The sequence below is a fragment of the Humulus lupulus genome, chromosome 9 (genome assembly GCF_963169125.1).
Source record: "Humulus lupulus chromosome 9, drHumLupu1.1, whole genome shotgun sequence".
Classification (NCBI taxonomy): Eukaryota; Viridiplantae; Streptophyta; class Magnoliopsida; order Rosales; family Cannabaceae; genus Humulus; species Humulus lupulus.
The window spans coordinates 16,960,369-16,976,099 of NC_084801.1; the positions used below are offsets into that span (position 1 = coordinate 16,960,369).

At 31.9% G+C, this 15,731-nt stretch overlaps 1 protein-coding gene across 2 annotated transcripts; it reads left to right on the top strand.

Annotated features, from left to right (window-relative positions):
- Positions 1–3,709: 3,709 nt before the first annotated feature.
- On the top strand, positions 3,710–6,389 carry LOC133800606 (BAG family molecular chaperone regulator 1-like). 2 transcript variants are annotated; one of them, XM_062238607.1, is made up of 4 exons: positions 3,710–4,301; positions 4,515–4,771; positions 5,847–5,993; positions 6,082–6,389. In XM_062238607.1, exons 1-4 carry the CDS (start codon positions 4,043–4,045, stop codon positions 6,172–6,174), a joined length of 756 nt encoding a protein of 251 aa, XP_062094591.1. In that variant the 5' UTR covers positions 3,710–4,042; the 3' UTR covers positions 6,175–6,389. The 2 variants fall into 2 exon arrangements, with proteins under 2 accessions (XP_062094591.1, XP_062094590.1); XM_062238606.1 differs by having other exon boundaries at positions 6,111–6,389.
- Positions 6,390–15,731: the final 9,342 nt, after the last annotated feature.

The following is a 15,731-nucleotide window of genomic DNA, read 5'->3' on the forward strand; positions in this document are numbered from 1 at the left end:
GGGTGCACAGGTGATGCGCGTGCGTGCGCACGCATGGGCAACCAGGCCAAAATTTTCAGGAAATTTTTTTTGTGCAATTTTTCAAACCAAAACCATTTTCTAATTAATTTTTAGCATGTTTTACACAAAATAAAGCATATATAAAAATTAATGGCATAGAAACCACAACTAAATAACCTAAAAATTGCTAATAATCACATAGAATTCAATATGCTTCATAAAATCATGAAATCCATCCAATTACTCAACACATCATCTAATTCAATTTTACTATGTTCATGCATGAAAATAAAGATTACCAAAGGCCAGTTGTTAGAAAAGCTTATACATGATCTTTATTTATTTTCATTTAGATCTAATATCAAACAAATTAACATGAGACAACCTAGAACATGTTTCTAAAATTGAATTTAAAGAGAAATAATGATAAGAATACTTATATTATATACAGCGGAATAATATAGTCATTCCTTCAGTTTCTCTAACCCTTGTATCATTTCTGTCGCAGAGTATTACCAAGAAACTGAACCGATCTTCAATTTTCTTCACAACCTTCCAAAGTATCCTTAGAATCACCTAGACTAGGGTGGACAATTCTCAACACATGAGATAGATACAGAGAGAAGAAGAGAAAGAATAATGAGGCTTAGAAAAGAACTTATGCAGTAGAGAGAATCTAAAACCTAATAGATCTTCTCAGAAACTTATGTTTCAGAAATTTGATTTCATCTCTCACTTAGCACTCCTTTTATAGACTCAATTAGACAATTAATTTAATTAAAAAATCAATAAAATAATAGATAATATCAGCCCTAGGTCGAAATTATCGTGGGCTTTAGGCCCGTGAAATTTCTCATTTAATTATAAGCCTGTTGGACTTAAAATCAAGGCTTGTATTATTTTCTATTGATTTAATTAATTAAATAATTATTTAAATCCTTTATCAAATTAATTATTTATAATTTGAACCTTGATTTAAACTTATTTCTTAATTTAGATACCAATTTAATCTTAATTAATAAATCTATCATAATTTCTCTTTTCTTCTCTAAATTGTATAACTTTGTGAAACTATCCAAAATTGATCTGGTCAACTTTGATAATTCTAATTGATAACTAAATCAATTAATTGAGACTATCTAGATGAGTTTATCCAAGGTACAGTGGGGACCATGGGCCTGTGAAATCAAGCTCCAATAAGTTATCATAATTCTAACAAATAAATTTACTAATTTATTAATTCCTCGTGACTCCACTAAAGACTCGGAATTGCACTCTTGAATTCATAGAACGCTCTATAAGCAATATAGATATGTTATTAATTATACATTGTTACAACCATAATTGTCACTCAATCCTCTATACACGGTCTAAAATGATATGGGATTAAAATATTGTTTTACCCCTCATTGTATTTTATCCTTAAAATACTTAGTTCCTTGTAAATGATATTTTAGTAAACTAATATTAATTAATGAAATGAGATCTCTATCATTTAGCACATTGAACCAAACTAAAAGGAAACCATCGTTTCACTTCTTCATCAGAAGCTATAGATGTTCATATCTATGATTAACACTCCCACTCAGTTATACTACCAAGTTCCCAAGATGTAAGTATGGGCTAGTCCGTAGGGTAGGCTAGTAACGAACAAGTCAAATAACTCAAATAATACAATCAGCTAGAATACTAACTACTCAGAATTGAGATTGAATTGACCTATGGTCAACTATATGATATGACTAGAATATATAATGACGGTATGTTTACTTATCCTATCAACTGTCAATATCGGTCCAGTCTGATGTAACAAATACATCCGATCTTATCTACTTTGCTATTGTTCTAGAAAGAACATAACACTACAATATGTAAGTAAATCATATGGTAGATTGGCAAGTCAGTGTAAATCATGTGCACTGACTAATCTTAGGACTAACTTATTTTGAACACATAATCATATTTATATTCCACTGTGATTACGTCACTATAAATACGATTAGCTATATGCTCAGGATTTAATAGAAATTTATATTAAACAAACAATCATGAAAATAAAACATGAGCAAAGTGATTGACCAAGTCAAAAAATGATTTCTATTATTTTATTGATAATAAATGAAATTACAAAGAAATTGTGTTTTAATTAAGGCATAAAACCCCAACAACAATCCTCATTAAGAGCGGAATAATTGTAATCATCTCCAATTAATTAGTTTAATCTTCCTAGCTGCCTATAAATACAGCTAGGGCACACTTTGTAAAGGATTTGATTCCAATTTTTCAAAATGAACACATACGCTGCCTGAAAACCAAGAGAGTTGAAGCTTTGCAAGTTCTTCTTAATCATAAATACAAGTGACTCGTGAAGTAGGGTTAATTAATAACATGAACAACGTAAAATCTGGTGTTCTTATTCTTCTTCTTCTTTAAGCTTTTCTGTTAGTTTGGTAGTTGATGAAAAATGCAGTCAACAAAGAGCAAGACATATTCCAACTCTAAACGATAGCTAAAAACATTAAACTTCACAACATAATTTGTTATTTTAAAAATGAATGAGAAAAAAATGCATCAATATCTAAATATCATAACTATAAAATACAAAAAGCTATATAATTTAGTTGTCACACTCTATTATTAAGTTTTTACAATTTTTCAATAATAAACATTTTTTTGTGATAATTTTATTTTTCGGACTATAAGCATAACTAAGTTTTTTGTTTTTACAATGATAATTTTTTAATGCAAAATTTATTTTGTTAATTAAGAAAATAGCTTGAGAGATCTCGTTTCCTAGTTATACATTACGTCAACCAATTAACACCAAATAAAAATAGCCAGAGAATTAATAATTACCTTTGATTAAATCACACTACAAACCGTTTGTTAACCCTTAACTTTCCCTTACTAACAACAACAATACAACCCTAAGCAAACAAATCTTATCCCCTTAATCTGAACCATATCGATCAAAATCAAACCTTTCATTATTTGATCCAACGCCTACCATCATCTTATCGCTTTCTACAATCACTTTCTAAGCACTTGTCAATTACTATCTCACACATATGTACACATCACCATTCAATCAGTTGAACCCACCCTTACCATCCCTGTAAAACTAAACAAAACATACATTTATTTTTATCTTCTTTTACGAACCTTGACTGCCCAATGGAACCTCACCATGCATGTGTCATCGAAATAAAAATTAAAGACAAATACGTTTTTTCTTCTCAAACTATGTCTCTGTACTTCAATCAGTAGACTCTTGCCCTATACTTCTTTTTACGTGATAAAAATTCCTAAATTTTAATAACAACTGAAAACATGTCATTTTGTTTTTGTTGCATTTCATTCATTTTTTTTAAACGGTTTGTTGATATGATCGTAAGCCACAAATATAGTTATATTACAAATGTATATGTTACTGGCTAAAGCTAACAGAAATCAAGTTGATTGATGTTAAATATGCAAATATTAATTCTAAAATACAAATACACGTATCTAGAATTTATCTTTATAGTTTTTATTTGAACTCTCCAACTCCAACTAACCCCACGTTAACAAACTATTCAAAAATAAACAGAATACATAAAATAACATATTTTTAATAGTAACTACAATTTAGAGATTTCCATCATGCAAAAAAAAATTTGTGAGACAAAACTTTATAAGGTCATAGTTCGGATAAAAAAATTATTATTTGTCCAAAAATGAAAGAAAGAAAAACACATTGATATCTCTCATCTTGGCTGCTGTCACATATTGTCGGCAAACTATCTCTTTCTCTCACTGCTTAGCTGTTACTCCACACTACGTGACAGCATCCAACACGTGGCAGGGTCCCATTGGTCCGTAATTTTATTCCACACCACACACCTCTCTTACAGTGCTTACTATATAAAACCCAGATATGTTACACTCCTGTTTGTGTCGGCAGAAAATGATCAAATATTAATCTTGTTACTAACATGAGCTAGCTAACCATATTTCCTCTCTCATTTTCTCGAGAAAATATTTTCAGAGACTACGTGTTACAATGATGAAGAGAATGATGATCAAGTCGAATAACAAAAGTAATGCGTCGTACGGTAGAATGAGCTGCGGCAACTCCAATACGACATCGTCTTCAGCATCGAGGGACGACGAATTCGAATGGGAAATGAGACCGGGAGGAATGTTGGTCCAGAAAAGAGTCGGAAACTCCGACGGTACGGCTGCAGTCCCAAATCTTCGTCTCCGAATTGCTTTCGGCGCGCTCCAGTACGAGATCTCGGTCAACTCTCAAGCTACATTCGGTAATAATAATGCGTTTTATTTTATTTTTCTTCGATCTCTCCGTCAATTTTCCGTTTCTTTCCGGAGAAAATTTGCGCTCATGTGTTCGTTTAAAATGACGAAATTAACCTCCAAAACTGCACCATAGAAAGTGGATGCGGGTAATGTTTAACGAGGGGTAAAAGAGTAAAAAAGAAGAACTGATGAGTGAAGTTGACGTGGTTGGGTGGCAGGAGAGGTGAAGAAGCTTCTGACGGCGGAGAGTGGGTTACAGGCAGGTGAACAGACGCTGATATTTAGAGGGAAAGAGAGAGAAAATGGGGACTATTTAGACACGTGCGGAGTGAAAGATGGATCAAAACTCATCCTAATCGAAGATCCAACTAGCATCGAGAAACGTTTCATCGAGATGCGAAGAAATGCCAAGATCCAAACCGTTCATCGCGCCATCTCCGAGGTCTCCATGGAGATCGATAAGTACGCGGAGCAGGTAACCAAAACCCACGTGATAATAATAATAATTTTTACTAATAGTTTGATCATTTTTACAATTTATGATACCTAATTTTACGTCATATCCCACTGTTACCAAAAGGATGAGTGAGTCGCAATTTCTTTCATGGTACATTATTTTCTTACTTTTATATTATAGAAAAAGAATAAACATGAGATGGGCCACAAAGCCCATGTTCTGGAAGAATGACAATATCGAGGTGATCTGAGCTCTGATCAGTATCAACCGTTTGATATGATATGATTGACTCCAAAAAGTATGGTGTGTGGGTCATGGGTAGAGAGACAGCTAGTACCTGGTAGTGAAATATGGTCTGTTCTCTGTTAAGTAAAAATAACCTTTGAACTCTTTTTTAAAAAATCGCATAATTTTGTTCTTGTTTTTTAGCAGTTCCATTTTGTTTTGTTTTGGATTATTATATAAGCGGGATATCTGATTTATTTGTATTTATATGAGAATGATATTATATATAAAGTAATTAGAACATTAGTTTATACTTCTAACTATAACATATTGTATATGTATTTTATAAATATTGTTGACTTTTGTAGTTTATACTTCTAAATATAACATGAGGTCCAGGCCAGGCCAGACTCGTTTATTATAAGAAAACAGGGCTCTAACGGTGGTTCAAAATTCTAACGGACCGATCGATAATAAACGGTAGTTCTAAACCGCCGTTAAAAATATGTTTCCACAACGGTTTTCAGAACTACCGTTAAAAATGACTGCGGAAACACACAAGGTGGGGAAGAGCATTGACCGGTTCACAACCGCTGTCTTTGGTGGTTTCTAATGGGGGTTACCGAAAAACCAATCTTAATAGTTGCTTGTCAGCGCTCTTATAATCAATTTTGTTAATATTGTAACCATTTATTTAAGGCATGCAATTGGTTGTAAGATAATCGCTAATATATTCCCAAAAAAAACAGATAATAACAAATAATAGGTATTCTTTTGATCATTTCTTTAATTAAGCAAAGTGAAATTATTTGATAATTATACACCAAAACTATGAAACCAATCGTCCTTTTTATCTCTTGATGAATAGGTATCTGTGATCGAAAAATCAATCTCGAGTGGCATCAAGGTTCCTGAACTTCAAATCACCACATTAATTGAGATGCTTATGAGACAAGCAATCAAATTGGATAATATACCAGCTCAAGGAGACACTTCTGCTCAAAAGAATTTACAGGTATATAAATTAATATATCTTGCTTCTTCTTCTTCTTCAATATCATTATTGTATTCTCTTATATTATGGTACGGTCTTTTCATTTCAGTTTTCAATACGAGCCATTGGATTTTGCAGGGTAAGAGGGTACAGAAGTGTGTTGAAACTCTTGATGGGATTAAAATATCAAACGCAACACTAAAGCCTGTCATTGTCACAACTAAATGGGAGACGTTTAATCCTAATCTTCCGCCCACTACTGCCAACTGGGAGATTTTTGATTAATTTTTTTTCTTCTCTTTTTGTAGTAATAATTATTAAATGGGATTGTACCATCACTTGATTTGATTTAGCTACACTCTAGTTTGAACTTTTTTTTTTGTTTTGTCAATAGTTAAAAATGATCTCATTAACTTAGATTTTATCAAAATAATTATAAATATGAACAAAATATCCTTAATTTCATAAATAATTCATGAAACACAAACTAAAACTTTAATTAAAATATTAAATGAGATTAAAATAAAGAATATACAAGAACAACATATATCCATAAGCATAAATTCATGAACAACCCATTGTAAACAAAAATAAAAAATCAAATTCAACTTAGAACAAAGTGTGACAAGGGCAAGGCTGTCGGTTTGAGTGGAGGGAGGTAAAGCGGTGCTGATCAAGGTGGAGGCTAAATAATTTGGAATGGACGGTGACGGGCTTCGATTTGGGCTTAGAGCATCTCCACTGCTGTTATTGCTGGCTACGATGTCAGTTTTGAGAAAAGTACAAATCCAATATTTTATTTAATTAATATAACTTTAACTAAAAATAACAAAAGAAAAACAAAGCAACGTTGTCAACAGTGGACAACGTTGCCAAAAAATAAAATTGAATATGTATTATTTTGTTGATTTTGAGACCGACTTTAACATAAGTACCACTTTAAGCAATGCCCATTGTTGATGCTCTTAGAGCAACTACAATGCTCGTTACCAAAGATATGGCTTGTTGACTTTTTCTGACAGGCAACCAAATATAAGGATGGCTTATCATTGTAGCCGAAAGTTGCTTATTAATTATGAAGGAGTCGTTGCCTCTGTGAGGCAACGGTGCCTTCTTTATTTTATTTATTTTTAATTATACATATATATATTATATATAGGAAATGTATCCGTTGGTAAAAAACGGTAATATATTAAAAAAAAATTCTTCTATAAATACTCATCTATTTCATTCAATTTTCACACAATTTCATACATTTTTCTTCCAAATTATCAATATCACAAAATTTATTTTTTTACCAATGGATTCCAAAAATTCTCAAAATTTTCCAAATTCTCCAAATACCAACTCCCAAAATCTAAATTTTCAAAATTCATCATTTTCTCCACATACCAATCCCCAAAATCCAAATTTTCAATATTCTCATTTCAATCAAAATTTTCAAAATACTCCCTCTACTAATCCTCAAAATCCAAATTTTCAATATTATCAATTTAACCAAAGTTTTCCAAATTCTCAAAATTATCTCATATCCTCTTACCCTTACCAAAATTTTGGCTCTATTGAGACACCCCAACAAGCTCCATTCTTCACACCAACAAATTCACTACCATATGCATTTCATATGCCTTCCCTACACCAACCCGAAATGGTTTCAAGAAATTATAGGCCAAGTATGGAAAAGTCTAGTATTGATTTGAATCGTGAAACATCATCGACATCTGTCTCTGAAACCCAACCTGAACATAGTGTCGAAGGGTTGGAAAATGTAGTTCTACACAATGAAGATGAATCAAGACATAAATGTAAAGTCAAATGGAGCACGGAAGCCACTATACTTCTGATAAGTGGATGGCTTAATACATCTAAGGATGCCATTGTGGGGAATGACCAGACTTCTACACATTTCTGGGCTCGAATCGCAGATTACTTCAACACCAACCAAAAAGGTGAGCAAGCAAGGGCTGGAAGGCAATGCAAAGACCATTGGAACAAGATGAATCAATAGGTGGCGCGATTCAATGGATGTTATAAACGAGTTCAATTAGCACATCACAGTGGTTGGTCTGATGAGCAAATTCTTGATAATGCACATCAATTGTACAAATCTGAAAATAACAACTCAAATTTTCTGCTTGTGGACTGTTGGAGATTGCTAAAGGATGAGCCGAAATGGAATACAATGTACCAACCAAAAGGTGGTAAGAGAACAAAGGTGTCAGATACAGGGGCATTTACTTCTTCTTCCAATGCAGACATCAGTGATGATGAAGTACGTGAAGTGTGCCCTACTGGCCAAAAGGCAGCAAAAAGAAAAGGGAAGGAAAAAAAAGACACACATGCTAGATTTATAGAGATTAGTGAACGGAAAGCATTTGCATTGGAGAAATTGGTAGCGATAAAGGAGAAAGAGGCGACGATAAAGGAGAAAGAGGCAAAAGATAATAGGATGACAAAATACATGGATTATCTCATCATGGACACATCGCATATGACTCATGAACAAAAGAAAGATCATGAAAACTTGTGTACTTATATTAAGAATAATATCCTGAAGTTGTAATTGCTATGTATTTTTATCAACCGCATTATTATGTATTTTATTTTATTTAAATAAATTATCATTTATGTTAACGGCTATATTTCAACGGCTACATTTTAACGGCTATATTTTAACGGCTACATTTCAACGGCTATATTTTAACGGCTATATTTCAACGGCTATATTTTAGCGTCTACATTTTAACGGCTACATTTTAACGGCTACATTTCAACGGCTATATTTTAACGGCTATATTTCAACGACTATATTTCAACGGCTACATTTTAACGGCTTCATTTCAACGGCTATATTTTAACGGCTACATTTTAACGGCTATATTTTAACGACTATATTTCAACGGCTATATTTTAACGGCTACATTTCAACGGCTATATTTTAACGACTATATTTTAACGGCTATATTTCAACTACTATATTTTAACGGCTATATTTTAACGACTATATTTCAACGGCTATATTTTAACGGCTATATTTAAACGGCTACCATGTCTATAAATACCAAATTTCAATATTCCTTTTACTCAACTCTCCATTCAATCCTTCATTTTACTCTTTCATTCATCTTTCATTCCCAAATATCATATACTCTAAGTTCAACAATGGATTCGCCAAATTCTCCGAATCCATACGACAATATGAGTCTAGAGGATATCATAATTGCAGAGTGTACTGACGATCATGATGATCAATATTTCAAAGCGCTCATGGATGGGGGTAGCTCAACAAGACAAGGAAGAAAGAGAGCCCACATTGATAGAGGTCATGTAGAAGGACACCAACGTTTGTTCGATGACTACTTTTCTGATGAACCGGTGTATACAGAATATCAATTTCGAAGAAGATTTAGAATGTGTAGACATGTATTCCTACGCATAGTGCAAGCTCTAGAAAATCATTCAGAGTATTTCCATACGAGGTTTGATGCAGTCGGTAGAAGGGGGCTTTCGCCATTATAAAAGTGCACCGCTGCTATGTGAATGTTGGCATATGGAGCACCTGCCGATTATGTTGATGAGTATGTTTGAATTGGTGAAACTACTGCTATTGAATGTCTAGTCAATTTCGTTCGAGGAGTGAATTATATTTTTGGGACCGAATATGTAAGACGGCCCAATGCTGGGGACATTCGTCGCTTACTTCAAATAGGGGAGGTGCGTGGTTTTCCAGGCATGTTGGGAAGCATCGATTGTATGCACTGGGAAAAATTTCCCAGTTGCATGGAAAGGACAATTCACGCGAGGTGATCATGGCAGGCCAACAATCATGCTCGAAGCAGTTGCATCATAAGATATCTGGATATGGCATGCATTTTTTGGTGTTCCGGGATCCAATAATGATCTGAACGTGTTAAATCAATCCCCATTATTCACTGAAATCTTACAAGGGAAAGCTCCAAGAGTTGAGTTTACAATAAATGGCACACAATACAACAAGGGGTACAATCTAGCAAATGGTATCTATCCAGAGTGGGGTACATTTGTTAAAACTATCCCACTACCTCAAGGAGAGAAAAGAAAATTATTTGCTCAATGCCAAGAAGCAGTACGTAAAGATGTTGAGCGAGCATTTGGAGTACTTCAATCTCGTTTTGCTATTGTACGAGGACCAGCACGTTTTTGGCAAAGAGATGTTCTCAAAGATATTATGTATGCATGTATCATATTGCACAATATTATTGTCGATGATGAAATAGATGCATATGAGAGTTTGGTTGATTTTAATTATGATGACGGCCCTACAAACACCCCAACAGTTGAAGTATTGCATGGACCTATTTCCGACTTCCCGAAAATGCTGCAAAGAAATGCTGAAATTCGTGAAAGAAATATTCATCGCAATCTTCAAGGAGACTTGGTGGAACACATATGGTCAAAATTTGGAAATCTTTTTTTAAATTTAGTCTAATTTAAATATCATGTACTATTTATTTATATTAATATATGAATTTAAAAATTTTAGTATGATAATATTTATAATTATAAAATGATATATTAAATAATAATATGTGGGGACCATGGTTAGCAATTTTTAGGGTAGCTTGCATTGGAGTATTTTTAAGAAATATGTTGTCAAAAGTGATGTGGATGAGAGAGAAAATAAAAAATTATATTTTTTAGTTGATTTAGACATTTTAAGTAATGTTGTGGTAGTTTGCATTGGAGATGCTCTTAGGCATGAATCTCCATTCCGACAACTTAGGTGTTATTCTTTGATGAGATGGGCATCAATCTCTGTTAAGGATTTGGGTGTTACTTAAAAAGAAAAAAAACCTCTAGCGGTGACATTTATCACAACGAGAGAAGAGGGTGTCACCAAAAAAGATTACAATTTTTTTTTAAAAAAAATTGCAGCTTGTGTACAATATATGTGGCCACAAATAGTTTTGAGAACTTTTCCCATCAAATTCTGTGTTCACAAGAATTGGTAGATATCTATTGCAGTGACATTGCCGCCACAAATAATTTTGGGAGATTGAGTAAATTTTTACAATGACAAAAGTACTGAGTTTCGAATATTTTATGGGCTATTACAATGACATGTCTGTTCTATTTTAAATTGTTTTTGTCACCCTATTGTTTCTGAAATTATAATTTTGATTTTTTTCATATTGATAAGAGCATTCCAACCAATTTTCTGACTTATGTCTTAATTTGGAATTCAATATTTCCTTGAGTTCTAATAAAATAATTATTTATTTCATTCAACACACTTAAAATTAAATAAAATTTTAATGAAATATTACTTTTAAAAAGTTAATTATTTTTTGTTGTGTGTGCTAAAATATCATTGTTATCTAAAAAGAAATATAATAATTTTTATTGAATAATAATGTAGTTTTTTATTTTACAAAATCTACCAAAATTAGTTCCTTTTTTTAAAAAAAAATATTTTATTACAACTAATATAATTTCAATTGATGTGATATATATATAGTTAAAAATATTAACGATGTGGAAAGAACAAAATTTAAAAACGAAATCGAGAGAACTATAATGCAATACGTATAATCACTAATTAAGATCCTATACTATAGTGTAATCTGTATGTCACTTATTAAAATCTCATACTATAGTGCAATATGTATAATCATTTTGATTATAGAGAAAATAATTTCAAAATTTTCACATTAGTTTAGTTTTGATAATTTTTTGCAAAATAGTTTTTGTCTAAAATTTTGACCAGCTGTCTGGAGTATCGGAGACGATTTTGCAAAAAATTACCAAAACTAAGCCAAAATGCAAAACTATTTCAAAAAATATGTGATTTTGCCAGTAGACCCTTAATTATACTAATATACAATATATGCATATATATACATATGATATGATATTTTTTAATGTCACGCACCTTGGGTGCATGATATAAAAAATCTCATAAACCTTATTACGACTATTAGTGCGAGACATAATAAGTGTCTATTACATTACCCCATTTTAGAGGTAATATTTCTATGTTTAATTGTGTTAGACATGAAGCCTTTCATGTATCCCTTGTCATGTCACCCCATGTAAGACGTAATAAGTCTTTTACGTCTTACATAGAAAGACATAATGTAGCACCCAGCATTTTCATAATCAGAGTTTCAATATATAAAATTTACAAATTTAAGAAATATTAATGAAAAAATAGTGTTTAAAATATGATTTTATGTTATTAACGAGATTAAAGAGAGAGAGAAACTTGAGTAGTCAAGTATTGGACTCAAATGCCATATAATTTTAATTGGAGATTTTTATAAAATTAAGAAAGTTTTGCTAAATGACTTATTTGAAAAGAATTTTAATATTTTGGGTCCAAATGTAATTTTAAAAAAAGGCTTCAGCCTTATTTTCCCGTAGCCTCTCTCTCTCTCCTCAAATATTTTCTTTTCTTTCTCTCTCCTTCTTTTCCTCTTTCTTTTCCTCTTTGTGTGCTAGTGTTGCCGACAACGAATGACCACTTTCCGGCTGCCACATATAGACACGTGCCTGACCAAAATACGCAGAATCCTCTGAACTATCGACCACAAGGGAATCTAGAACTCACTCGCCGGTTAAGCACCTCAACCGATCGATTTAAGTTAGGCCACCGTGCGACTTCAAAGTTGCTATCCGGCCACCTCAAGCATTTGTTAGCTAATTTGTCACCACCATCGTGTTCCTCATGTTGTGGGCTTCAAAACCCAATAAATTGTTCCCACGTCTACTATAGTTGGGTGGTGGGCCTACCACGAACCACCGCAATCCACCGCAGACCGACGGTCAAAACTTAGTTTCGAGATTCCGGAGTTCGTTTTGAGCTTCAGAAATCATCATTTAACTCGTTTTGAATACCCCGATCATTGTGGTATAATTTTTTTGTCCAATACATTGTGATTTAATTGTGATTTATTAGAGTAATTGTTATTATGTGTACCTATAGTATATATTTATATATTCTTGATATACTTAATATTTTTCTGTAATTATACTGGCTGTCTGGGATTATATGTATTTCTGATACAAGTTTTGATTTTGGGATTGTCCATTTTATAGCTATTGTATTGTCCAAATTTCTAGAAAATACTAGACATTATATAAAGTATAAAAAGACATATTTAATTGTTTTTCTATTAATATGAATAGTTAATTTTTATTATTTTGTTTGATAACTCAAGAATATAATTTTTATATGTAAAGTGTGATTGTGGTTAAACTATTATTTAACAGTTATTATGGTGTATTAATATTTTGGTTAATATTTTAATACTAAGATAATATAAAAAAAAATCATACAGTTATTGATATTTGTAAGAACTTTGACTTTTGGAGAAATTATATTTATTTCATCAATGTGCGAATTTATGGCTAACTAATAGTAATATAAATATTTATATTTATATTATTATCATTATATTGATCATTATAATTTTATGTTAAAAATATGATTTCTTTTAATAAAATGATTATTTGATTAAATAATTTTATGTTAAAAATATATGCATTCACATACATATTGTTATTGAGGTATTTTTGTTATTAATGTTATAATAGAAGTGATGTAGAAAAGTTATTAGCATTATAATGATAATAATTATTATTATCATTTATGTGGTTTCAGATATTGTTAATATACACTATCAATAGTGTATATTTACGATTTTGATATAATTTAATAAATGATGTACCTTGAATAGGATTTATAAGGATTGGATTGATTGACTCTTGGTGAGCAATTTTAAAATAAGCTAAGGACTTAAGGTAAGTAAATTTCACATTTTGTACTTAAGTGTGATATTCATGACTACATTGATAGTGTATGTGTGATGAGTTAAGTATGAGATGATGATGCATATGATGAGTATGTGATGAATGGTTATATGAGTTATGTGTGATATGCATATTATAATGGATTGTATGACATATAATAGATGAATTTGGTGATATGTGAAAGTTGTCTTAATTGGTTAAGTTTGATTTGAGTTATGTGCAAGTATGTGTTCTCATGTTGATGAATATGTGGATTAGCTTCTATGATCGTGATTTTGTTACATATTATGATATATGAAGCCTTTAAGTTTTTAGGCTGGAAACCTTAGACCTGAGCCATAGCTCTATGTTAAGATATAACAACGTCACCAACCCAAAGCTTCATGTATTATGACTAAAGATGTCTTCAGTTATATGAGATGTGATACAATGCCTTGATTGAATACCATCAAACATGAATCATGAACATTGGCATTTCAGCAGCAGCATGTATGTATGACATATACAGTTATGTGATATAAAACCATGCATAAGAATATGAGAAAAGTTGTTAAATGCCTTGAAAAGTCTTATGTAAAGTTAAACATTTTAATGACACAAGACTTAAGCAAAGTGATAATAAGATGTTTAAAAAGGGTGCAACTGTTTCGATGAATCAATTAAGTAAGTTCAGTAAAAAGGACGGAGGTCTATAAGGCTTATAGTGGCTGCCTACTAGTGTGGGCTAGGACAGAGTTGACCATTCAGAAATATTTTCCATGTTCTCGTCTTTCTCCTCCATTTATATGTGTAATAAGTATGACAGCTATGGAAACGATGAAATGAGTAATACGATGGGCCCAGCTGCGATGATGGCTAGCCAGAGGAGAACCCATGGGATTTTTATATTATATGTGTGACAAACCTTGCAGGCATTGGCTAAATCGAACGGTGTACACAAAAGATAATGGGCCCATAACAATGTGAAAGTAAAAAGAGAAAAAGCATAAAAGTAAAGTTTGAAAGTGCATGATCAATAAATGAAATGCATAACTATTATAAGTCATCATATGAGTATATGTGCATTTCAGACTCACGACATTCATGTGTATGTGTATGTGTATGTGTATGCATGAGATTTACGTACTGAGCGTTAGCTCATTATATTATTTTCCAACATTTTTTCAGGTGTGGCTTTAGATGTTTGGCAACTTGTGGAGCACGGACTCGGTAGCAATGCAATACTGGTTTAGGGTTTTTCATATTGCTATATTTAAATTTAAAGTATTCATACGTGTAATAATTTCTATTAATAAGTTTATTTAAAAGTTTTAAATTTTTCTGTATTTCTTAGTATCATTTTATTTAATTCATTTGGTCAAGTATTTAACATACTCGTAAACCCTAGAATTACGAGTATGTGGCAGACGTACCCTACCTTAGGGACGTAACAGATGGTATCAGAGCCTTGAGGTGGTAGATGTCGTATACTTGTTATGTTATTAAATTTTAGGATCCAAAATGCTACTGATTTCCGCCACAAGACAAGCCACACATGAATGGTTAGTATAATCTATAAATGTTTTAGTTAATGTATGTTAATGATGTTTTATAATTGTATTAGAAACTCATTGTGCTTTGGAGTTTCCATGATATAAGTATGAGTTTGGATTAAATGATTATTCTCATACTTCGTATAGAAACTGAAAATTTGTTATTTATCTTAATGCATGTCTATATTATTGATGTGATAAATAATTGATAATGTATCGATGTCGATGTTTGGGTTGTTATTTGATATCTCAAGCTTTGAAAGTGATATATCAGTTCAGTTAGTATGTTAAAGGGTTAATATGTCATGTTAGTGTTTTGGATAACTGAGTTTTAAGTTGTCATTGAGAGCACAAACAATAAGAAACTTCAGTGGAATTAGAAAACAATAGTATATATATAAAGTACATAATACATTAAAAAAATTGGGAGTCACAT